Source organism: Syngnathus floridae, chromosome 22 (assembly GCF_059516105.1).
Source record: "Syngnathus floridae isolate MCC-2025c chromosome 22, RoL_Sflo_1.0, whole genome shotgun sequence".
Taxonomy (NCBI): domain Eukaryota; kingdom Metazoa; phylum Chordata; class Actinopteri; order Syngnathiformes; family Syngnathidae; genus Syngnathus; species Syngnathus floridae.
The window spans coordinates 6,697,943-6,723,260 of NC_142434.1; the positions used below are offsets into that span (position 1 = coordinate 6,697,943).

Genomic DNA, 25,318 nt, shown 5'->3' on the forward strand with positions numbered 1-25,318 from the left:
ACTGGCACCTCACATCCACAGCAAAGTGCGATTGCATGTGAGGGAAAGGAGGTGGCGCTTGAGTTAGTCGAGAGAGTAGAGGAGGGAAGGAGGGGAACCATGGGAGCCAGAGGGACCTCCACGCACACTACACCACATGTATATCTCAAGCGCCATCCACGGCATGCTTCCTGTCATCACATTGTGCCTTTTTAAAAGGTAAATCTCACTTTGTTTTTTTACAACTTTCAGTAAAGCCTTAAACCCGCTGGAGTAGCTCCACAAGAAGGCCAGTGGGGCTGCAAACAGTAGCAGTGAAAATACAAAAGACTGGCTAACAAGAGAAATAACAAACAAGCTGTGCTTTTTTTCCCCCAATATGAATGCTAAATAATTATAACGTGTGATCGTTAGATTAAACACCTTGAAAGCGTCAGCGGTTAAAGACTCCAAATACTCATGTAGACTCGTACTTAGAGACTCATCTCTGCTTATTTCACAACAAGCAGTTTTGCAGAGTGAACAATCCCCCCCCACTCAAAGAACGAAGCCTCAAGCTGTTTATTGATATGCCCAGTTGAAGTTGACTGTACTGTCCAACAAAGCCAGAGCTACACACTATAGATTTAAAACAACCACATAACCATTGCCTTAAAGTCCACCAGGTTAATGCAAACACATGGGAAACGCCATAGACGTGCAAACAAATAGCATCTAGTGTTATAACCCTTAAAGAAATACATAATTGAAATCAAACGGTGGGGCAGCACATGTCGACAGTTAATATAATAATCACAGGCTTATTTTTTTTATCCTCTGCGAAGAACAACTGGCTCAATGTACAGTGTATCATATATTCACATTCTACTGCCCCTAGGTGGCCGAATTGCGCATACCAGTTGGAACAGCACAGTGTCGAATGAATTGAAGCAAAAATGTATCAGACACTGTAAGTATTTACACGTTTGCTTATGTCATTACTGTATGTTTTATTAGTAAAATTAAGTACAATAAGGAAAAAATAAAGGAGGGAAAATATAAAGTACCGTAATTTCCGGACTATAAGCCGCACCGGACTATAAACCGCACCAGCTAAAATTCAGGGATATTTTAGTTTTTTTCTTACATAAGCCGCACCGGACTATAAGCCACACGTGCACATGAGTTTTTTTTTTTACAAAGAAAGACAGTACACAGTAAGCCGTAAAAATCCATAAATACGCTGCGCCACCATTTAAGCCTCAGGGTTCAAAGTAACCTTCTGAATAAAATGCATTAAAAGTTCACATTCATTACAACTTGTTTTTGGTGAGCAAAATGTCAGAAGAATTGAATTTAAATGCTGATTGATTGGGTTTTAATACAATGCAGATGGTCCAAACAGCGCCACTTCTTTGTGTACTCTGAGTCACATGGCAGAGTAAGAGAAAGGGTTTAGAGCCATTTGACGCAGGTCACCTAGCGTGCATTCCTACTAAAGCTCACAATAGTCACAAGCAACACAGCCAGAATAAGCAGCAGCCATAGTAGTGTTTCAAAATAGTATTTTTGTTGTTGTTGTTTTCTTCAAGATACCGCACAACAGTGGTCCACAGCCTTTTTACGAGTGTATAAAAGTGATCAAGTCATCACAAAAATCACCCAAAAAATCTTATATAAACCGCACCTGACTATAAGCCGCAGGGTTCAAAATTTGGGAAAAAAGTCGCGACTTATAGTCCAGAAATTACGGTACTATTTTTCTTACAAAAATGGCTGGAATGGATTAATTGAAAATTTTAGAAACTTTACAAATGTGTTCATACGATAACGGCAAGGTCATCTATGATTTGTCCATTTGAAAGACAAGATACCTAAATCCTTTTTAAGGGCTTTGCAGCTAATTTGGCTGTAGTCACAGTAAGCCCGACCTGGGAAACCTCTGGTTTCAGCCTTCAGGTGCAGCGTGGATTGAGAGCAAAAACAAGTCCATAAACATTATTAGCATACCAACCTATCTGAGTAATGTCACAGGTCAGATGAATTGAGCAGACTTGCTGATGAGTTTTTCGGAATAATACTTCAATTCTACCTTCCAGTGTAGATTTTAATGACACCATTGTTGACTCATCAGGCCCATGGCGACACGCACACACTCAAGTGGTCTTGTAAAATTCCCTTCAGCCATCTGTCGGGCCTCAGGAAGCAAAACCATAAAGCAGGTCACTGCAGGAAGCGCTTGCCCTTCTGCTTCCTGTCCAGCCTTAGTTGCAGTCTAGACGGGCAAGTGAATAACAAAACATCGTCGCTGAAGTGTGCAAAAAGTCAGGGAATTGCCGCTGAGCATTAAAGGTCATATGTGCAGGTTTCCAATCCCAGGAGCAGACATTACCTAAGCTGTTGCCCTCTCTGAGACGTTACAAGCGGAGAAAAAAAAGTGCAGGCGATTCTGCAGTAGTCAGCAAAGTGGCTAATTATACATTTTGAGTCATTTGACACAGAAAGTGTTGTCGTTCCTGCAGCTGTGAAATAGAGTTGGGGACACTGAGATGTGATTATGTGCGATTATCACAACAAATGAGCTTTTTTTTTAATTTGGGGTGACATTTGGGCACACATACTTTACTGTATGCTACTTTAGCTCACTTCTGATGATGCAATGCTAAGCTGCAATCAAAAGTGCTAAACGTTCAAACTGCACGTAATAAGTGTGTCATTTTTTTTTATGAATTTACGCTGAGTTGACATTTGACTAAGCGTTTCATTGTGTGCAGGCGTGCTATTACTTTCCATATGACAAAAACCTTTAGTTGAGCAATACAGTAAGTATCATGCTAGGCTCACACAGGAGGTGAAACGACTTATTTCTCGTCTGAATTTGACCATGGGATACTATCAAGGTAGCTGCTTCATTCGCGCCGCACCTAAACAGAAAGGACAATGTATGAATATCGCTAGTCAATCAGGCAACCGCTGTTTCTGCTAAAACCTTGGCTAATGCTAACTGCTATTGCTATCTTGGTTCACAGTCCAACTCTATGAACACTTTCCGAAACATGCTGTCTAAGAAGTGTAGTATAACTCTACCTCGAACTCAGATTAATGTCCACATATTAATCCATCCAGACAGGTCATTGTTTGTTTTTTAAATTTCATCACTCACTGCTTTTGGGGGAAGAGTTTGCGAAGGTAATGTAACCACAGTCATTTACGCTGACTATTAGAGCCCTTAGTTTTGTAGTAGACGGATCCAAAAATAAACATGTCAATTTCACACATCTCGGCAACAAACCCTCGGAAAAGAACGGCACCACATTGCTCCTGAGGGCTCGTTGATGTGTTGAGGCTGAAATTTGATGCTCTCATCATCCACGTGTCCTAATTTTATTTCTAAACTCCTCCACTCAGGCCCAGTATCACCTCAGGCATGAGAAAAAGTGTTAAACTGTGTCTCTTTATATTACTACCTAAGTCTGACCAAGCAGGAGAACCGTGACACAAAGTTGGATGTGGCGGAGGGACGTTTGTGGTGCAGACGCTGGAATAAACTGGGAATAATCCAAAAGAAACAAACTGATTGACTGCTGAGCGCTGAGAAATCCAGATGTACACCATCAGGCCTAATGAGTAAAAAATACTACAGAACTGAATGTGGAACACCGGCAGAATACTGTTTTCAGGCACAAAAGTCTAACGTGAAAAAGTGAACTCACTTGTGATGAAACTCGATTTACGGTCTTGCGGCGAGGCGCTGTCGACGACCAGTCCACATCCGTGTCGCAGCTTTAAATGGATCCGCGTATGGTGTCATTACTTTGATTGCAGTACACTAGAGGAGACAACAGAGCCGTCGTGACTGAATACTACTGCACGTCTTTGTCACTTCAAAGTCAAAGTCAAAGTCAAAGTCAGCTTTATTGTTAATTTCTCCACATGCCAAAGACACACAAAGAAACCGAAATTTCGTTCCCCCCTATCCCACGGAGCCAAGACATGGCCCACAACAGACAAACAAGTAAAAAAGTATAACAACAGCGTGCTGAATAAATAATGAATAAATAACACAATAAATAAATAAATAAATAAATAAGAGGAGCAAAAAAGGAGCAAGTGCGCGTACAGCAGACATTCCAGAAAATAGCGCAACAGTGTTGCGAGTTCAGGGTCCTAACAGCCTGGAGAAAGAAGCTGTTGGCGAGTCTGGTGGTGCGGGAGCGCAGGCTCCTGTACGTCTTCCCAGAGGGCAGTAGGTCAAACAAAGAGTGAGCCGGGTGACTCACATCTCTCGCAATCGAGGTTGCCTTGCGGGCGAGATGGGAAGTGTAAATGTCCTTCAGGGAGGGGAGCGAAGCACCAATAATCTTACCAGCTGTATTCACTATGCGCTGCAGGGCCTTCAAGTTCTGTTCAGTGCAGTTACCACCCCAGACAGCGATGCAACTGGTGAGGACGCTCTCAACGGTGCCACGGTAGAATGTAGTCAGGACTGCCTGAGGAGCACATGCACGCCTGAGCTTCCGCAGGAAGTACAGGCGGCGCTGAGCTTTCTTTGCCAGTGACGAGGTGTTTGCGGACCAGGAGAGGTCCTCACTGATGTGCACCCCCAGGAACTTGGTGCAGCTCACCCTCTCCACCACAGCACCATCGATGATCAGCGGCAGGTGTTTTGTGTGACCCTTCCAGAAGTCAACAACGATTTCCTTGGTCTTGTTGACGTTCAGCAGGAGGTTGTTGTCCCTGCACCACGTGGTCAGAAGGTCAACTTCCGACCTGTACCGAGTCTCGTCGCCCTTCGTGATGAGACCCACCAGAGTCGTGTCGTCAGCAAACTTCACTATGCGGTTGTCGCTGTAGGTCGAAGTGCAATCATGCGTCAGCAGGGTGAAGAGCAATGGACTGAGCACGCAGCCCTGGGGGGCCCCCGTGCTCAGCGTGATGCTGGCGGAGATTTTGTCGCCAACACGCACCACCTGAGGCCTCTGACAGAGGAAGTCCACTTTGTCACTTTGTCACAGTCAGAGCAGCGGGAACAAGAACACTTGGGAGCAAATGCTCATTTAAGCGTAGCTATACCTATGACAGTCCAGTTTATTGAAGAGTCATGAGGTCATGTCCAATCAGAAAGAGCCCCTAAAGAATCTGAATGATTCTTTGACTAGTGGCATTGCTGCAAAACAACATTCCTGCTTGTGTTTGTCAACAATCCATCATGCTGTACAGCATGAACATCCTGTTCCAGAACAACACAACTGTGTCCAATCAAGATAAGACCCAGATTCCAATCCAGAGACAAATGCACTCTCGTGGGGGTGGACACTATAAAACCATCCAGCTTAGCGAACAAACCATTAGAAATATGTCATCACATCACATCCTGCAGCAATATCCTGTTCCAGAACAACCAGCCTACCACTGTGTTCAATAAAGATGAGCTCCAAAGACCAATCTAGAGACAAATTAGTTGACTTGGCTGTAAATGCTATGAAACTGCATGCCTTTGTCACGCAGGTCAACACTGAAGCAATCAGAAAAATGAAGAATTTGTAAGCTATTTGTACTGGAAGAAGATCCTGTTCCAGAGCAACCAGCATGACTGCAAGATTAGTTCCAGAGACCAGTCCAGCCTATGTAGAAGACATTATGCATGTCACACAGTCATTATTTGCACACAAACAAAACCACCACAAAATCAAGTTTGACTCGCCAGTGAAGCTCGATTTTTTTGAAAATGTGTTCTGCTGGGGACACCCTGTTCCAGAATGAGTTCTGACCACAAGACTAAAGAAATAAAGAAAAGGTTAAAACTAGACATTGACTGATCAATGCGGTCAGTGAAGAGGGACCGTTTGTCAGTTTCCGTCTGTCTCGTCCTGTCTAGTCAGAATCAAAAAGTTTCTTGTGTAGTGAGCGGAATAACCGGCATCATTGTGTTCAGTCAGGATGAGCCCCGGAGACCAATTGGGCCTGCCAAGGGTGTGGATGATGATGGACTAAACCATCTGCACGCCAAATCCCTGATTTCTGCGACGGACAAGTCCAGACGGGAGCTTCCAGTAAAAGCAGCGGGAAAACATTTTAAGTTGTTTCATCAGGCGAACTGCTGATGTCGGCTGATTTGTTCCTGCTCCGGGTACGGATACCAAACCCTTGAATACCGCCCAACCCCCTACCCCCACCCCTCGACCCACCACCACCATCCCCACCAACTCTACTGGCAACATTTTACATGTTGTTGTCGAACGTTTCAAGATGTTTGGTAGGAAATTTCCATCAGATCCACAGCCACTTTTTGCCAAACATGGCCAAGATTTTTCCAAGAAGAATCAATGGAGCGGACGCTGCTGGTCTGCTTGCAATAAGCACACGCACGCACGCATGCATGCACGCACACACACATACACACACACACGCACACACACACACACACACAAACGCACATTCACAAAACACACACACACTCACAAAACACATACATATTCACACACATTTTATAGTCCAGATCAAATAAACTGAGGTCTCGACAACATTCCTGACGACTGGGAAACGGCCGTCGTTGTGGTTCTACGCTTCAGGGAGAAATGAAGAAACACAAGGGATCCGGAATCAAAATGACATGAATGGATATTCTATTAAAATGAATAATAATAATAATAAAATCTGAAAAAATACAAGTATATTACCCTAAAAATATTGAATAATATCATGGGACCTTGTAAAAGAAGGGTTTATTAAATGTTATTGTATTTTTTATTTGTCGTGGTATTTGTCTACTTGTTGATTTTATTAGTAAAGGTAGAGAAGTGTTTGATTTAAATAAAAATTTGGTGGTGTAAGTTGAAGAAATAATGTGAAAAAATAAACAAGACATAAATTAAATATCAAATAAAATGTATTTAAATTAGGTGGTTATTAAGTTTTAATGAAAATCACAAATATTGATACAAAATGAGAAGAAAGTAAAAATTAACTTACAATATTTTGAAATGCATACAAATTCAAATAAATTAAAAAAAATATTGTTTCTTTTTATTTTCAATACAGAATTTCAACAAATCTCATATTAGAGCTAAATATAAAACCAAAGTACAAAAAATAATTTATTAAAAAATACCTAAATATATACTATATAGATACTACTATAGATACTACACTTCATTCATATAATTATAATAATAATAATAATAATAATAATAATAATAATAACAATAATAAATTATTCATGAATAAACCGTATAGCCCCTCAAAGTGCATGTGATCCATGCATGTGATTGCTCGAGCCTTTTAGAGTGACATACACGATCCCTGAAGGCTAATTAAAAGAAAGAAAAAAAATCACTGACTGGCTCTGAATGTGTCCTGTCATGTTATTGTCCAGATTCCATTAATACAACGTCTGAACACGCACAAGTAATGCGTACATAAATAATTATCGAACATGCCAAAAGAAAACCGAGAAAGTCATGTCTAATTCAGCCGTTGGTGTCATCTGGTGTAATTTCAAGGCAGGACATGTTAAACTAACAAACCTTTTGACACCAAGATTACAATCAATCACAACAATTAAATCTCATTTAAAAACACACAAAAGGAATCTTGAATGCCTAAACACGCACACAGCACATATTATATCAACTCAGTATGCCCTGCCCCGTGGGAAATGCGAGTGGCAACACTTTGCAGAAATCTGATTGGATGCAGATGCGATACACTGTCATTACCTCCACATCACAGGTGTCAAACTCAAGGCCCGGGGGCCAGATACGGCCCGCCACATCATTTTATGTGGCCCGCAAAGACAAATTGTGCATCAAATTCGTGTGTCATTACTAGAATTGCAAATTGTCTTCACTTTTAATAGTATATATATATTTTTTAAATATTTGACCAGTTTTTACTCGTCTGATTTGAAAATGAGTTATTTGTCAGTTTGTTTTGTAGCTTTTACTGTTTATAATATGAGGTGCTCATACATTTATTTGGGGTGACAGTCATAATGGCCCTCCGAAAGAAGCTATGACTACAATGCGGCCCGAGAAAAAAATTAGTTTGATACCCCTGCTCCACATTGTCGATTTTCTGTTTGCTTTGGGACTGTGAAAGCTATATTGTCTCGAACAAGATGTTCGCTTTGCTATTAAAAAACTTTCAAATCGGTTGCAATGTTATTACAAGACATTTGTTGGGTTCGTACGTGGTTTTACTCTCTCTGAGATTCTTTTGTTGGGACGACATTTACCGAGTAGCTGGAGGGGGGAAAAATGTCCATATGACTTTCAAAGCATTTTATTTTCATTTAAAATCTTGGCGCCTGAAATAAAAAAACAATTCTGGGAGAGAGTTGCGCTTAGTTGGCCAATCAAAAGTGAAGTCCGTCACGATGGAAAGATAGGAAAGCCCGGCCAATGGGGAAGATACCTAGGATCCATTTCAGCTCCTCGGTAGCCATTAAACACTTGTTGCGAATGCAGATTTATGGCAGAAGATTCTGGCAAAGAGAAAGGAATGACGGATGGGATAAAAATGAGCTCGCACACTGTGATTTTGTTCAGTTTACTTTGGCGTATTAAAACTATTATATATGTATATTTTATATATATATATATATATATATGTATATATATATATATATATTATGTAATCATAATTAATGATATGAATGATTTAATTAAGAAATTGAAATCCAAAACATGTAAAAATATTAAATAGACATCATTGTGATGCTACACACTTGTTTCTCTGCATTCATTAAAGTGTATTTAAAAAACAGTTTACAAAATATTATATTGTTGAAATAATGCATTTTATTGCATTCATTTTTTAGTTTATGTTTTTAAATCAATAAATATACACATTTATTTTATTCATAAACGTTATTATATAAACATTACGTGATAAAAAAACGAAAATCGATAACTACTGGGTTACCAAATCTTAATTAAAATATTGATTAAATAATAAAATTTAAATTAGCAAAGTTTTAGTTCATTTGCTCATAATTAAAAAAAACAAATTGCGGATAGTATATTAAATTTTATATTTTTCATATTATTAAAAATAAACACAAACAACAATAACAATAATAATGTAATCTAAGAAATGATATTAAATGAAATTGAATTCTTTAATTAATTAAAAAAACTTTCATTCCTATTTTGGTGTAAGCATATCGAAGCTAGTTGTCTTTGGCACCTAGTTTAATCACTTCATGTGGTTGTGGTCACATTTAGTATACACATGTAAAGTACTTTGTGAGGCCTCTCATTCAAAATAAAACGTTTTTGAAGAAAAGCCACTGTTGTGACGTGGAGTTCATCCAATCACTTTAACAAGCTTGGAAATGCCATACCACCACACGTCATTATTTCAATGCTTCCCTCTAGACATGATTGATGCATCTATCAAATCAACACAGATCTCTTTCACTGAAATAGCAACAGAATGGATTTCAAAAGGCTCCATCTTACCTGCCCCAACTTACCTGCCTCATTTCTAAACACAAAGTGCCGATTTCATTACGTATACTTGTTCCATCCACTCTGAATCACCACCTTTCTTCTAATCAAGAGCTTGATCCCGCTTCCCAGTTGGAAAAAACGCGTCGTTATAGTATTAAACTGGCGCTGCAACGCTCGTAATATTAGCTTGCAGGCACCCGTGTTTGGCCTACGATTAGATTCTTCTATTATTCCACTAAAGCTCTTTGGTGTAATAACTTGTAAATCCAGCAAATCACAATTAATTGAGTCGTCGGGCAAGCTGGCAGGCTGGCAGCCTGGCAGCCTGGCAGGCAGCTGTGTTTGCCAACATTAACATATTCCGGCTCTTGTGCCACGACGGAAATGTTCCCGAGGCCGGTTACCCAGGAGACGGCACAGACTTGGAAACTAGAGTCCCCCACAGTGAGTGTAAACTGAAGCATTCATCAAAATGGACGAGAATATCTTGGTGAAGCAGCATATGGCTCAGCATCTATTTGTCTGAGTTATTTTGCTCCAATTGAATGAAGTCAGCCAACTTCAAAACAAGCAACAGATAGCAAAACAGAAACCACATAACTTACGAAAGCCCACTTTAGCTTAATGCTAACACCCAATGTCAAATGTCATTGGCTGGCTAACGAAACTAGCATTGTTGTACATGTGGAAAATAACAAAAGACCGACATTATAACAGTACTCACAGGAATTAATTGTTTTTATATATTACTGCATCATACCGAGTCACTTAAAAGTGAAATTCCACTCGCTTAATGCTAACACACAATGTCAAATGTCATTGGCTGGCTAACGAAACTAGCATTGTTGTACATGTGGAAAATAACACAAGACAGACATTATAACAGTACTCACAGGAATATTTTTTTTTTTATATATTACTGCATCATTCCGACTCACTTAAATGTGAAATTCTTCTGTTATTCATGATTTTGTTATACTACCCCGTAAAGGCCAATAGTTTTCTGTAATGAAATTTTAAATAGAATCAGTACTTCTATTTTCACTCAAGTCAAGTATCTGTACATCTACTCAAGTGCAGAGTAACAACTTTTTCTACCTTGTCTTAGTCAGAAATTCAAATGGGAGTAAAATGGCTTTAAATGAGCCACTAATTGCAGTGAATGGACGTTACTTTGCCCTAATGAGAGACCAGTGGGAGAGTGCTTGTGTGTGTTCTCACGCATGCGTGCGTGTGTTACGAAAGAAAACAGTGCGAACATTGAAGCAAACTTCCTCCGGTGAAGCATCATTATCACATGAATACGCGTCAACGGCCAGATTCGTTTGCTCGGCCCACAGAGGTCATTTCCCACAGGGCCTCGTGTAAGTGTGCGCACCCATGTGTGTGTGTGTGTGTGTGTGTGTGTGTGTGTTTGAGTGATCTGTTTATTCCATTAGCCAAGATACAGCCGGTCAGAAAATGGGGACAACTTTGCTCCTGCTCCTGCTAAAGAACTTAACAACCCGTCCAGTCTGGGATTTACTAGCACACCCCCAACTCTAATTCTTGAAATATTTCCGCTAGTATGAATATAAAAAAAATAGGCGGAGATCTGGCCTGTGGAGGAATAATGGTGGAAACAGTGTCCGAAGTAAACAATTTGATTTTCAAACCGACGGCTTATTGTCAATTCAGGTGCAATCCGCAATGTATTGAAGAGAAAATGCTTGAGTCAACACATCAATACAGCTTATGTGCTCAAGATAAATCCGCTGTAATTTGTGGAAAAATTTAGCTTCTGATGACCTTTCCCCTCAATCGAAAAACATTTCTGAGCAAATAAGCTCTCACTCATAGCTTCCATTTCTTATTTCTTTCTAGCCTAAAATGGCCGCTTCAAAGCAAATTGGTAGGCAAATATGTTAAGTGAAATTTGCTTACAAGGTTGATTTCCAAACTCTGGTCAAACGCTGACGTTGTGAAGCAGACGTACTTTTATGGTGAGTCATCAAACTTTGACGCCACACTCCACCCGTGCTCAATGACAAAATCTTGAATGATTCAGAATTTTGTGACGCATGTCCGTTTGATACAAGGTGGTTCAAATTTTGTAACAATGGAACAGAAGAGGAATTTGTTTTAGCAGAAATCCTGGAAATGACTAAATTGATTGATTCTAACCAAAATGACCGACTTCGTGTATTTTTGTGGGCGTGGCATTCTTGAGAATTTTGTGTTGGTCAAATGTCCACCAAATTTCAGGTTGCTCAGTGAAGCTGACTTTAGGAGATGAATTTAAAAATATTCTCAAGGGTGCCCCTGAGTCAAAATGGCAACTGTAATCCAAAATGGAAGCCTTCCTTTGTCTTTTCAGGCCTCGTTTCTCTAGATTTTTTGTGGGGTATCTCACTTTGCGGGACAAATTTATAGTGAATTTGGCTTAAAGTCCTGGTTGTGCCCTACATGTGGAAAGAATCTCTCGTATACTTTATAGTTATAGCAGTATGGCCAACAAAAGCACTCTAAACATATAAGACCAAAAAAAAAAAACAACAAAAAGCATTCCCTTGTCATTGTCTGATCCACCTTCCATTATGTGCCAAGGATTGACAGATAAAAACAAAACCTTCCTTACTTGATATTATTATTTTCCAAATAATCTTGTTCCAATACTTCATTTCCTCCCTCCGGTGGGCTCAAACTGAACTTTAAAGCTAAAAATTCAGCCTCAGGTGACGAACTGGGCTTTGCTTCAGTTATTGTCTCGTGTCAAATGAGCGAAGATGGATCCCTTCAACACATTTGATGTGTGTGTGGTCTGCCCTTTGCCTTGTGCGTGCCTGTGTGTGTGTTTGTGTATCTGCGTGTGTGTGTGTGTGTGTGTATGTGTGTGTGTGTGTGTATCTGAGCCCTTGGAATGATCCTCAACGCAAGTAAAAAAAAAACTTGGAAGAAATCGATTGATCTAAGCAGAATCCACTTTTGAAGACTCCCAGAAATGACAAAATGATCCTAAAATAGTCGCTTCAGCCAAAATGGGAGACTTCTTGTGTGTTTTCGGTCATGACTTATTGAGACTTCTTCATGATCAGTACAGTAATTTCACATTACTATGTGTTACTGGCTTCAGGGGCTGAATTAAAAAAAATACTAGTATGTGCTGCTGAGCTGAAGTGGCTGTTGAAAAGACTTCCTGTGCCATTTGAAGCATAGCTACTTGCGAATTTTTTTATGGGTCTACCCATGATAGACACAGCTGCCAAATTTTAAATTTTGAGTTCTAGAAAGTGATACCAACCCTGTTGGGAAAAAAAACATGTATGGACCAGTATAGTTTTGTTGGGTTTTTGTCGGGTTTTCGTGCTAGTCTTGCGGGTGTCACTCGCAAGACCAGTGAAAAGCAAAACAAGACAAACTTTGATCACTCAACAAGTCGCTCTTTGAACTAAGCCACAGCTACCCAGTAGGTCCAGCATCTTGTTGGAGTCTTGACAGGATCTGGTGACACGAGTCTTGCTGGTCTCACCAGCAACCAGGTTGCTGGTCTTGCTGTGGCTCAGGTTGCCTAGTAACCAAAATGTTGTCTTTTTGAATCTTGGCTGCTTTTGTTATTCTTTTGCTGGTAGTGACACCAGCAAAACTAGCATTTGATGAACCAAGTCATTAGATATGGAGCACAGGATGTCTCCTTTTTAACTTCTGTGGATTGTAACCCTGATGATGGTTGTAGGTTGTATAATGGGAATAAATTAGGCAGGAGTGTGTTAATGAGAATGAAGCAAAGGAGTTTTCAAGTCCTCCCTATCATTACCAGATGTCTCAGTGGCTGCCAGCTGAATCACTGCTCAACTCTCCCTTTCTTCCCCTCCTTCCTCTCCTTCGTCTTCGCTTTCCAGCTGTTTTCACTGCCCGGGCTCCACCAATTGTTTCGGGTCTTTGCCCTCCCCTCCTCTTGCTTTCTCCTCTCTCTCTCCTCTCTCCGTGTCTCTCTCCCCTCCCCTTATTGTGACAGAGCACACCTGCTTGATCTCCGCTGTCGAGCGCTCCCGAGTCCAATTACCCCAAAGGCCCGAGCAGCCGCTTTTTCGCTGTCTCATCCCCCCACCCCCGAAAAAACAAACTCGCCTGGATTTTTTTTTTGTCGGGGAGTTCCAGCCTCTGCTCTTTACCTTCTGCTTCTCACGGGAACAGGTTGGTTATGGCATCCTTTTTACTTTTTAGGGAGAATGATGGGAATTGTGGGGGGAAAAGTGTTGAAAAGTAATGGGAAAGTTTTTTAGATGATGTTATTTTATGTCGAGTTTTTGTCGATGTCTTTGCAAGCTTTTCTGAATCCCACTTGAAATTCTACTCAGGCACGGGTAAAGGGGGTGTGGTAGGTGTCTGTTGATGCTGGTCCCTCACTCTCCCCCCTTTTGGCCTATTATTCCATCCAAGTCATCCTTTCTCGTAGCCAAGTGGACTGTTTTGACACTTGGCCGATTGATTGTTTAGATGGAGCCCATGTGGAACCTCCTGCATTCCTGGGTGTCGACGACTTGAAAATCTAATTTTTCTGTGTTTACACAGAGAGAACTGGACTCCGGGGGAAGGGCGCCTGTTGTCATTAGTGTTGGAAAAATGTTTGGATTTGCTGCATAAATGAGGAAAAGCATTTCTCACTGATGATTCACTCCATTAATATTAATAATGGCTTGTTTTTCCACCAGCAAACCTCTTATCTGTCAAAAAAAAAAAATTGCTCCTCCAACCCACTGCTTCTCTGTAGAAGCCAAATTGCTCCAGGGCCAGTTTAAAGGCTTTGATGAGAAAAAAAAACCCCTTGTACCTGCCATTAATTCTGTAATTGTACAGCTTCCATCCTCTATCATTGCGAGGGCTCAGCTAACTCATTACATCCTCTTTGCCAGCAGCAAAAGAACTAATAGGACTCAGCTGCAGTGGAGGAAAAAAAAAAAAACAGACAAAAGTGATGAAAATCTGGGCTTGGAGGACAATCAGCATGGAGCCAAGCAGATGTTTAACATTTAAAGCACACGAGTGAATGGAAGGTTTTTGCAGACGAGATCTTGGGCTCTTCTTTTCCATCTGGAATCCAAAAGTTAAAGAACAATGTGAGTTGCACATGTCTTTCTGCTTAGGAGGATCAAACAGAGAAGAGGAACATACCAAAAGCGACGGGTGGACGGAATTGGGTGGGGGCAGAAACATGGTCGAAAAAAAAATCCCAATAATTATTCGATCTATTGTCCTATAAGGGGAGTCTTATTTAGCCACTCTTGAGTGTTTGCACATGTTCTCTCTTGTGAAATCCTCGATAGGTCAGAAATCCGTCGTCGGGAACATTTCCAGAAACTTTCATCACAACCATGTGGGAGGAGGATGAGGAGGCTTGGGGCTTGGAAGTGGGGGTTAAAAGGGACACATGTGTTTCAAATGTCCCGTGACCTTGGAAACAGCATCAACGCAAGGACAGTATGGCCTCCTTCAGTCTTGTCAAAAGTTGAATGTAAACTGGGAAAATGACACAAAAGTGAATGAAGTGGAAAATCACGTGAGCCAGCTCTGCTTCCTGTCTGGGATTCATTAGGAGTGCCGGGGCCACGTTTTCTGCCATGGAGGGGGGATGGGACTGACTTGGAGGACGCCTCAGTTTGTTAGTCACGTTAAAATATCAATTATGTAGAACATATAGATCATTTCCAGTATAGATGCCAAATTCAGAAACATCACCACCCCAGGTACCTGAACATCGGTATTGATCGATACCAGTTTAAATTCACTCAGATTTCACCAATTGATGATGTGTTGACCTTATCTATTCAAAAGAATATTGGGATTTACTTCTTATGGTAATGATACCAAATCATGCAGTATCCTTAAGATAATGGCTCGGTTTTATCACTCCTTAATCATAAAAAAAATTATACCGATATCGCTGATAGTCTTTCATGTACTCAGGATTGAATCAGTATAAGTTTTTAATACCTCAGAAGCACCCTGAAGACAAAAGTCTACATTGAGTATCAAGAAAATCAATATTGGTACCATTATCGCCGATACTGGCTCTGTATGTACTCTGTGTTGGATCTATATCAAATAATGTAGTATAATGTTTTTTTAAGCCAGAAAAAAAATCTTTCACGATGCTTTTAAACTGGCTGTTGGATTTTTTTAGTTACATATAGAATTGAGGGGTAGTGCCAGTTTTGAGGTGGGGCTTTTTAAAGGGGTGCATAACACTGTATGGTTTGGCTAATAGCTAACCACTTGAAAGATTAGGTGGACATTTTAGAACTTGTGATGACTCAACCAAAAAGCATGTTTAAAAAAAGCTAAATCCTCCCGATGGTAAGTCCCTGCAGTACCTGCCACACACACACATACACACATAAAGCCACAGCTGGGAAATATTACAACCCTATTTAAAAAGGAATGCCGTGAAAAATGATCAGCAATCATCTCTGTGAAAATATCCTTGCTCACTGGATGAGAGACAAAACATAAACATTTTCTTTTTTTTTTTAAAGCGGGGGAGAAAACAAAATTTTTCTTTAAGATCCCGATAAGAAGTGTTAAGGGTGGAGGCTTGTTGTAGCACGTTATGACACGTGTCCTGCTATCAGCGGATTCTCCACAAGACCTGCATTCTAGCAGGTCGTTTCATGTTGTTCTAGCTCATTCAAGGCAAGAAAGAGGAGGCATTATATAGTGCAAATGCAAAATGCAGCATCCAAGGTCGGCTGAGTATCATGGTTGCACTCAACCTAAAGATGGAGTGACCTTAAAAAATAATGATAAGCCACGTGCTGCTTCACAAAGTTTAACTTTGTGATATTATGAATCCTGCCAGCCTGTTTTGATATATTTGAAGCCATCCTGACAGAGATGGCGCACCCCTCCCTAATTTTTTGCAGGATTGCTTGTAGGAAAAAAAAACACCATGGAAATGTGTGTCCGCAGTTACACTTGGTAATCTGGTGCACCACCATTACACAGTACAATTTGGAACACATAAAAGGCAGCGGACCAAAAAAATGGGATTCCCAGACTGTAATCCTTCGGGGTGGGTGCACACCTTCCAGGGGGTGCATCAGATTAAAAGTGCAATGTTGAGTAAATTTATCTCTTTTGTTTACATAATCAAAAATGATACGTTTTCCAAGGTGGTGCGCCATCTATGTTAGATGGTGCCAGATATTTATCAGTAAAACCAAAAACAGTCATTTAAAAGTTCTATATGATTGGGAGTGTTAAGTACCCGCTTCAAAATCGTGACCGAATTGGTGCACCCCCTCGCTCATTTTTTAGGAAATGTTTATGGGGGTGGGGGTATCAAATTACAACATCTGCAGTGTGTGGAGTTACGAAGCCAATAAATCAATAAAGGCCTCATGTCTAGCCACACAAACCTAAATAAACTGAGCTACTGCCAATGAAAACAGTTTTTGGGGGAATCAGGTGTGCGGAGGTTCACATTCAAAAATTATCATTTCATAAAAGCAAAAAAAATAATTGGAACAAACTAAACAATGTTTTATATCAATAAAATTGTTAAGCAACCCTATTCACGCTGTTTTCTTGGGAGGGGATGCACCATTTCTGTTTTTGAACTTGGTTGCCCCACCCCACACACAAAAAAAAGCATGATTTGAAAAAGCTAGTTGAACTTGAGATCAATGAAAATGTAAAGAGCACATTTTGACCAACATCCTGACAGTTGACGCACCCTACACTCCCTTACTGAAAAAGACTCTATGTTTTATCAAATCAAACAGAAACATCAAACAAAATAGCTCTGTGGATTTTGGGGGGAGATGGTGCGTGGCCTAAAAAGACAAACGAACCAAGTGTCAGATCCTGCAGCACTCTTGTTTTACAGTCGGGATTAGCTGCAATGGAAAACTGGCTGTCTGGCAGAAGGGTGACGAAATCTTTACGGGGACAAAATGGTGGACGGGGGTGCACAGACGTCATGGGTCAGAACCGATAGACACGGTCGACTAATTAACGGTGAAAGGTGTTATTCCACGCGCATCGACAGAAATGCTCGAGGTCGTTGCGTGCTGCCAGATGTGCGTCCAATCCCAACAATGAACATTTCCAATGAAGTACCTCACCCTAAACAAACAACCTAAAGGCATTTGCAGAGAACTTGGCCCACCATGTGTGCAGACAAGATGTTTTTAGTTTTTCTGCTGAATATGTACTTCTTTTGAGATAAGAGCGCTTGACATGGCCAAGATGACTCAGCCTGTGAGGAAAGTGGAACAACATGTACTCTGGATCTCTTGAAGCACAGACAAGAAGCCTTTGTTGCAACTAACATTAGAAAACAAGGCAAGCAAGCAAAGCAATTTAAACCTATGTGGCTTTTCTTTAAAAAGATTACTAATCTAATGCTGGTCCTTTATAGTTTCATGGAAGTGGTTGGAGACTGGGATTGCGGCATTTTTGCCGGACATGGGTTATCATTATGGCTTGGGTCAAACTGTCATCCCTGCGGCCCCATGTAACCTCATCTCGAATTGACAAAATTCACACTTTCAAGCGCCGTAAAGATGCCGTCGGATTATACAAGCGCATAAACAGTCAATCGGTGGCAAACACCTCGGTTTCTGCGTCCCGCTTGCCTTAAATCATTTGTTAGCCACATGTGGCTCATGTGTGCCCTTTCATTAGGGAGCTTACAGAGACTACAAAGCATGGAAGGAAGACTGGCGAGTCACTGCGTTGCAAAAGGTCAGCGAGTGTGTGTTGCGGTTGGAAACAGGAAAATTGTAAAAAAATGGCGGTCGAAAACAATTTACATTTTTATTACCTCATCAATTGTATTGTTGGACGAATTGTTACAATTTTAGATAAGCCAATGATTGCATAACTATGCATTATTGATTGTTGGTGAAAATCAAAGTATAGCACAAAATATACCATAAAGTCTTACTATACGTAACATTTTTAATTAAGAAAGTATGACAATTCATCATGTCGTTTTTTACTGCAATATGATTCATTATGTCATATTCGTAAATCATGTTATAATCCCCCTGGGGTCATATTCATCACATCAAAGTCTTGCTATATAAGATCACCAAAAATGTCTTAATGCTGCGCATAACATCATATTGACTGGAGAGCATTTAACAAACTTTGCTCATGCATGTATTGGAATTTTTAATCACTTGCCGGGTTCGCATGTATTCTGCTTTGAATGAAACCGAATGCCCAAACGGAATGAAAAAGCTCCATATAAATACCTCAGTCGAAATTAACAAGGCTGAATCCGAATGAAATTTTATTTAAATTCACAGGGGCGGTTTATTCAGTTTGCCAATCGAACAAAAAATCAAAACAACCGTAAATGCGTGGTTGTATCTACTATCGTCTTTTAATCACTCTGTGACAACAAAAGTCTTCATCATGGTATTGCTTTAAGTGTTGAAATAATCATAACTACTGTGCTGAATTAATGAATCAACTTCTTATGTCTCATATGTGTAATGTTTATCAAATAAAATCGTTCAAAAAAAACTGTCCTTGAATCGGTTCGCACCCCACATATTGCAAACCCTATTTAATTGTCTTGTATAAAAATGAATAGAATGAATGACATCACAAATAAACAGGAGATAAAAAATCTTCAGTTGAAATAATTTCCATCACAATGACAAAAAGTCTTCATGACACATCTTGTCTGCTCCTCTGAGTGACAAGCCGGTCGAGTTTGTCCAATGACAACCAAGCTTTTAACCTGCTATGGCCTTCAAACACCATTTGTTAGCTTTAACCTTCAACATCACCATCATCATCTCCCTTCACCTGTTTTATTTACTGGACAACTACAGTAAAATCCAATTTCATTTCCAAGGTGAAGAAATCCATTGACATTTGTCCCTTTTTCTGCAGGTTTCACTCCACGAGCAGCACCATGAGGTCGGCCTGTCTCTCTCTACTCTTGGTCACCGCCTGCTGGGCACTTCCCTTCCGCCAATCTGGCTTCCTAGACTTCATGATGGAGGATGAACCTGGCTCGGCTTTGCCCGAGGAGCCCACAGACGTGGATGAAACCTTGATGATGCCCTTAGGACCCAAGTGCCCATTTCGCTGCCAGTGCCACCTGCGTGTGGTCCAGTGTTCCGACCTTGGTAAGACCACTAGGTTGGGTAAAATTTCCTGGTGTTGGGGTTATTGATCCATCCACCCGACACCGCAAGGGATTTTCAGTTCTTAAACAGCAGCATTTCACAGTCTAAATCCGATGAGAGGAAATTGTGTTACTGATAGGCCTGGAATGGATGAACAGTCCAATGTTAATGAAGTCCAAATGTTCTTCGAAGAGACCACTTAAAGACCACATTCACACTCCACAGTCACAACAGTTTACCCCAACGTTATCTTCCATGTTTGTGTAAGCTCACGTACAGCATATACAAGAAAAAGCGCTCCTTCCGCTTTCAGGGTAAAGCGAAGAGTCATGGAAAAACTGGGTGGGTGATTGTAAAACACCGAGTGCAGAACAACTATCTTTACTGAGATGTTCTGATAATGGGCAAACAGTGTTCCATTGCATCAGTACTCCATGGCTAGATTCTTTAAAGCCGCACAGGCGACTGACATACTCAACATAAACATTATACATGAAATCCACGGTAGCAGTACCCAGTTGGGTTCAAACAACACTTAGCAAGGGTTAGCAAAACACTGTGGCTGTCGTCGTGGCGATGGTAATAACAGGAAGTGGAGAGCCACCAGGAGGCTTCGTCCGTGTACATTGATTAGAAACATGTGACATTAAAAGAGGTACACCAAACACGAGGGTGACATGTGACTTTCATTATGACCAAATTAGTGGAATGACGCAAGTGGTTTCCTGGGGGCGGGGCCACTCGAGTTAAAGGTCCTTATGTTGTCTCGTACATGCTGTAGAAAGATTTTCACTCTGCAATCAACCCATCCCTGTGGAACATTTTCTGAGTAACAAATTCCAGATCTTGTCACTATCTTGACAAGGAAATTACTCAATTTGCAAACTTCTGATTTTTCCATTCTCCTCGTGTGTGTGTGTGTGTGTGTTTTTACAAGTCTTTAGGACGGAATGCGAGTACTGAGCCACCTCTAATGCAGAGGTGTTAAATCCAGGTCCAGAAACCCTGCCAGTTTTGCTTTAGCCACAAGTACTTCTAATCAACCGGCAGGTAAACAGGCTAACACACAGGAGCTAGCATGCTTTCTGGTAGGTAAACAAGTTAACTCCCTGGAGCTAGTTTGCCTCCCGCCTGGGTTGATTAGAAGCAAAAGCCAAACTTTGGCAGGGTTTCAACTTTCTGGACCCGGATTTGATTGTTTAATGTCAAACAATCCAGAGCCATTGTTTGCTGAGGGCACAGTTTGTACTTGACCAAATACTCATCAATCAGAAACTGCACATTGTCGTGATCCACTGTCACAGACTTGGTGAGAAAATCTGCTTAACGTATTAGAACTGATTCAAACGGCTTCGCTATCAAGCGGTGTGATTCATGATGATGGAAAACTATGGGGGCGAGTCTTACAGTACTTCTCTTATCCATTTCCTGGACGTCAATCGCCTACTGATTTGTCATACTCGACACAATATTGGCCGCCAGATTTCAAGTGTTGCGTAAAGTTTACTATATCCAGTTGGGCCCCACCCTTTGTTTTACAGCAATATTTTTTAAGTTTGATGTGAAATAAATCTGTTAGAATGGGCTGTGGAGCTCAAACTTCAAACCAGACCTGGAAAACATTAACGGTTTATTCACCCTTCAAATGTAAATGAACCCGTTGCGTGTTGCCACAGATGGCAAAACGCTGTAACCGCCAGATGCCTCTCCTTCAAAACATCTCTTGTCTTGAGCGCAGGTGTTGGTTTTGCGAGGCGTCCGCGGCCCGAGTCATGTGATGCTAAAACCTGAGGTTGGCATGCAGGTATGTCGCTCAGGAAATTTGTTTCCAGTTCCATTTCCTACCATGTGTGCCTCGGAGAACATTGAATGTTATTTGGTCACGGGACTTAGCCTTTTGGACCTCATGTGGACTCAAAAAAATTATCTAAAAAGTGATTGAGGGATGAAAGAATTTTGAATCCTGGTGAGCATTCAAATGTAGTAACATTTTGAGTTATTTTACTTGGTGTGTCCGGATTTTTTTTTTCCAGGTCTGAAGGAGGTTCCCAAGGACATCCCAGATGACACCACACTTCTCGACCTGCAGAATAACAAGATCACTGAAATTAAGGAGAATGACTTCAAGAACCTCAAAGGGCTACATGTAAGGGAGCTCGGATCTGTCTTTCGGTTTCCACACACCTACCGACTAACGAATTCACCAGTTCCAATGAAAGTGGCGAATCCTCTGGTACCACCAATCCCTCAGCCGCCAGGTGCACGGAAACAATTCACGTGCCAATTTCTGAGATCTGGTTCTCCTGTCTGAATGTGCCACATTCCTCGCATCGTCTTGTCTGTTTACACGAGCGTGGAACAGCAGAAGACAACCCCCCTCCCTCTTTGTGCTGACGACTGATAAGCTCCCTGTATGTCATGGAAAAGTTTATAATGACCTTGGAGGAATGCAATATTTTTGAGAAACTTGATATGTAAATGTCAGAATTCTGGGAGGACTTTAACTAGCTTATTTTGTGTTGACAAGACCAAACATTGGGTCGGATGGTGCAGGGCGGTACCTGCCTTGGAAAATATTTTTTTTATGATGTGTGAACACATGGTTATAGGCTTGGCAAAACATTGTGGTCTGGCTTGATTCATGTCCTCTGGTTATGTCATTCCTCCAAATTACAATGCAGAAGTATTGTGCTGATTGGAAACAGAGCACTCGTTGAAGTTTCCAATTTTCTTCCATTCGCAGGCGTTGATCTTGGTGAACAACAAGATCAGCAGCATCCACGCCAAGGCCCTCAACCCACTGACTAAACTGCAGCGCCTCTACCTGTCCAAGAATAATCTGAAGGAGATGCCAGCCAACATGCCCAAGAGTCTGCAGGAGCTACGCATCCATGAGAATGAGATCACCAAGATCAAGAAGGCCTCCTTCCAGGGAATGTCCCAGGTCATCGTCATGGGTAAATCAAATTCAGCAAACGTCCGTTGTGTATTCCACAGAGAATGCTTATTGTCCGCATACTTCCCATGATTAAATTCTCATTTCAGAGCTGGGATCCAACCCACTGAAGAGCGCAGGGATCGATTCCGGCGCTTTCGCTGACCTCAAGAGAGTCTCCTATATTCGCATTGCGGACACTCAGATTACGGAGATCCCCAAAGGTACTCTGTTAATTTAACACGATTTTTTTCAGCTTCAGCAATGATGTCTCCACGGTGTTGTTTTTTTCTGCAAAGGTTTGCCGAGCTCACTCTCAGAACTTCACCTGGATGGAAACAAAATCTCCAAGCTCACCGCTGAGAGTATGAAGGGACTCAAGCAGCTGGCCAAGTATTACAAATGTTTTGTTTCTCTCGCACATACATCAATCTGGTCTGCCAGAATTAATGGACTTTCTTTTTAGTTCGTAGTCTATATTTGGGCCTCACTTCCTTCAAGATTGACACTACAATAGATTTGGGATTTCTCATCCTTTTCAAATCTCTTCATCTCCTTGAATACAAATTGGCAAAGCAAGCGATAGTTGAGGGATTGTCGAAATGATTGGTTTGGACATAAAATAACCTGTGGAAAATTGGGAATGAACAAAGAGAGCTTTGTTTCAGCACCAGTAGAATGTGTTTCACTTTCCGTTTTGTCATACTTAAGTTGGAATGGGACAACGGACAGGTGCAAGACTGTTTCCATGTTCTAATATTCTCACTGGCTACTACTTCTGTACGATAATAATACAATGAGATAAGTGCTGATGTCACTTGTTCCCGACAGGCTGGGTCTGAGCCATAATGAGATCAGCCTGGTGGAGAACGGCACCATGGTGAACGTCCCCCACCTGCGGGAGCTCCATCTCGACAACAACGCCCTGACCACCGTGCCCCCCGGCCTGCCCGACCACAAATACATCCAGGTTAGACTCGTGATTACAATGATTGGGTTCCAGCTAATTAGCAACGACACATGGCTTGTTTGTTCTGATCAGAGCCACACCGCAAACCATCGTCACATGGATTCAGTTAGGACCGCTAACGTCCTATTTTTTTTCAAATGTGTTTTCTCTCTTTTAAAGCGTTTCATGTTTTGAAAAGACAATCATGGCATGTTTCACCCCATTTGCGCAAGAATTTGCGAGACCCCAAAATGGCTGTCTCTCGTGAGAAACAGTTTCTTTGCGGGATTCATTGGAAATGAGTCGGAATATTTCACAACCATCCACTTTGTGAGATTGCTCATTATATTTTACTATTGTTATATAATTGTGCGTGCCTCAATACCTCTGTGAGTTTTAATTGAGTTATGTGCTCAAGCAGCAACGTTTTGGAGTGGTTAGGATTTGGCGAAAATAACTCAAATGATTGCCATGAAACTTGGTCAGCATTTTCTTTTTCAGGGGATCCAAATTTGGATTGCTTGGCCTCGGTTTTCTTGACTATCCTGGTAGTTTACATGTACATCTTGGTTTCCGGTGTAGCATTCTGATCATATTAGCTTGTCATCTAGAGTGATTATTATAAACTGGAAACAATGGTTGTACACTGTAATTAATTAACTCGAGTACTATCAGTGCGGTCACTATCGAATATTTCTAGATTATTCTAACGATTATTCCATCGATTAATTGGAACATTTTTATTTTGCATCAGTATATTACAAAACAAATTCCCCATTTACTATTGTTTATTATGTATTGTTTATCAATAAAATCAACTAAATAATCCTTAAACATACCAAACAAAATAAATGATCTTTTACACAGCAAACTGATTCAGTTACTGGTGCGGTTATTGTTTCCAGAAGTAAAAGCAGACATTTAGAAATGTCTTTTTTTGATTAAAGTAAAAGTTTTTTTTCATGAATGACTAAAAAAGTTAATAAATAATTACTGTTAGAGGATTTGGACAATTCTAAATGATTACTCAATTATTAAAATAGTTTATTAATATGCTAATCGATTATTTGTCAATTAATTATTAAATTTGAAGGCCTTAATTTACTCCCTTCCCGCAGGTGGTCTACCTCCATGCCAACAAGATTGGTGCGGTGGGAATAGAGGACTTCTGCCCTCCCGGCTTCAATACAAAGAAGGCCATGTACTCGGGCATCAGCCTCTTCAGCAATCCTGTTCCCTACTGGGAAGTGCAGCCCATCACCTTCCGTTGTGTCTTTGACCGCTCCGCCATCCAGCTGGGCAACTACAGGAAGAAGTAGAGGGGGTTCTGTCTCCAACACTCGCTATTCTTCACCACCACAACCACCACAGAGGAAGTGTGCATTTGTAAATGAGCGTATGAAAGTGTGTGTGTCATCACTCTGACCCAACTCCCTCCTGATGGTGATCATGGACCTCAAGCACATTTTTGTTCTATTACATTGTTGTTTTAATTTTACCGTTAATCAGCTCAGCTTCAGTTGACAGTAAAAACGGCTTGCAGAAAACACGCACTGCAGAGCTGCATTATATTCTCACACTCATACTGTAGCATAGTCACGTGCATCCTACGGGACAGTTATTAATTTTTTTTTGTAGACGAGGCCTGTGGAGCAGGCGGCAAAGCTGAGAAAGTTTTCAGTCATTTCTGTGTTGAAGAAGCGTGACTTCCATCACTTCCTTACGCTCAAAACTCATCTCTCCTTTTCCGGTTTTGCTGTCCAGTGAGAAACAAGATTCCTTTCGAAATTTAGAATAAACCATATATGTTTTAAATGTCATGCCCAAAAATTTATATGCATGCTTTTATTCTGGATTCACCTCCTAATGTGCTTTCCCCTACTTTGTTTGTTTC

The 25,318-nt window shown here is 41.0% G+C and overlaps 1 protein-coding gene across 2 annotated transcripts; it reads left to right on the forward strand.

The window, feature by feature from the left end:
* Positions 1–111: 111 nt before the first annotated feature.
* dcn (decorin) lies at positions 112–25,239 on the forward strand. 2 transcript variants are annotated; one of them, XM_088366420.1, is made up of 9 exons: positions 112–198; positions 857–928; positions 19,302–19,540; positions 21,574–21,686; positions 22,284–22,497; positions 22,586–22,699; positions 22,775–22,868; positions 23,307–23,445; positions 24,543–25,239. In XM_088366420.1, exons 2-9 carry the CDS (start codon positions 915–917, stop codon positions 24,741–24,743), a joined length of 1,128 nt encoding a protein of 375 aa, XP_088222546.1. In that variant the 5' UTR covers positions 112–198; positions 857–914; the 3' UTR covers positions 24,744–25,239. The 2 variants fall into 2 exon arrangements, with proteins under 2 accessions (XP_088222546.1, XP_088222547.1); XM_088366421.1 differs by lacking the exons at positions 112–198; positions 857–928 and adding an exon at positions 13,356–13,586.
* The last annotated feature ends 79 nt before the right edge of the window (positions 25,240–25,318 follow it).

Excerpts from the sequence above, each read along its gene's own strand:
- dcn (XM_088366420.1), top strand. Across the intron at positions 19,541-21,573 it reads GGTCCAGTGTTCCGACCTTG|GTCTGAAGGAGGTTCCCAAG; the intron begins GTAAGACCACTA and ends TTTTTTTTCCAG. Across the intron at positions 22,498-22,585 it reads GTCCCAGGTCATCGTCATGG|AGCTGGGATCCAACCCACTG; the intron begins GTAAATCAAATT and ends TTCTCATTTCAG.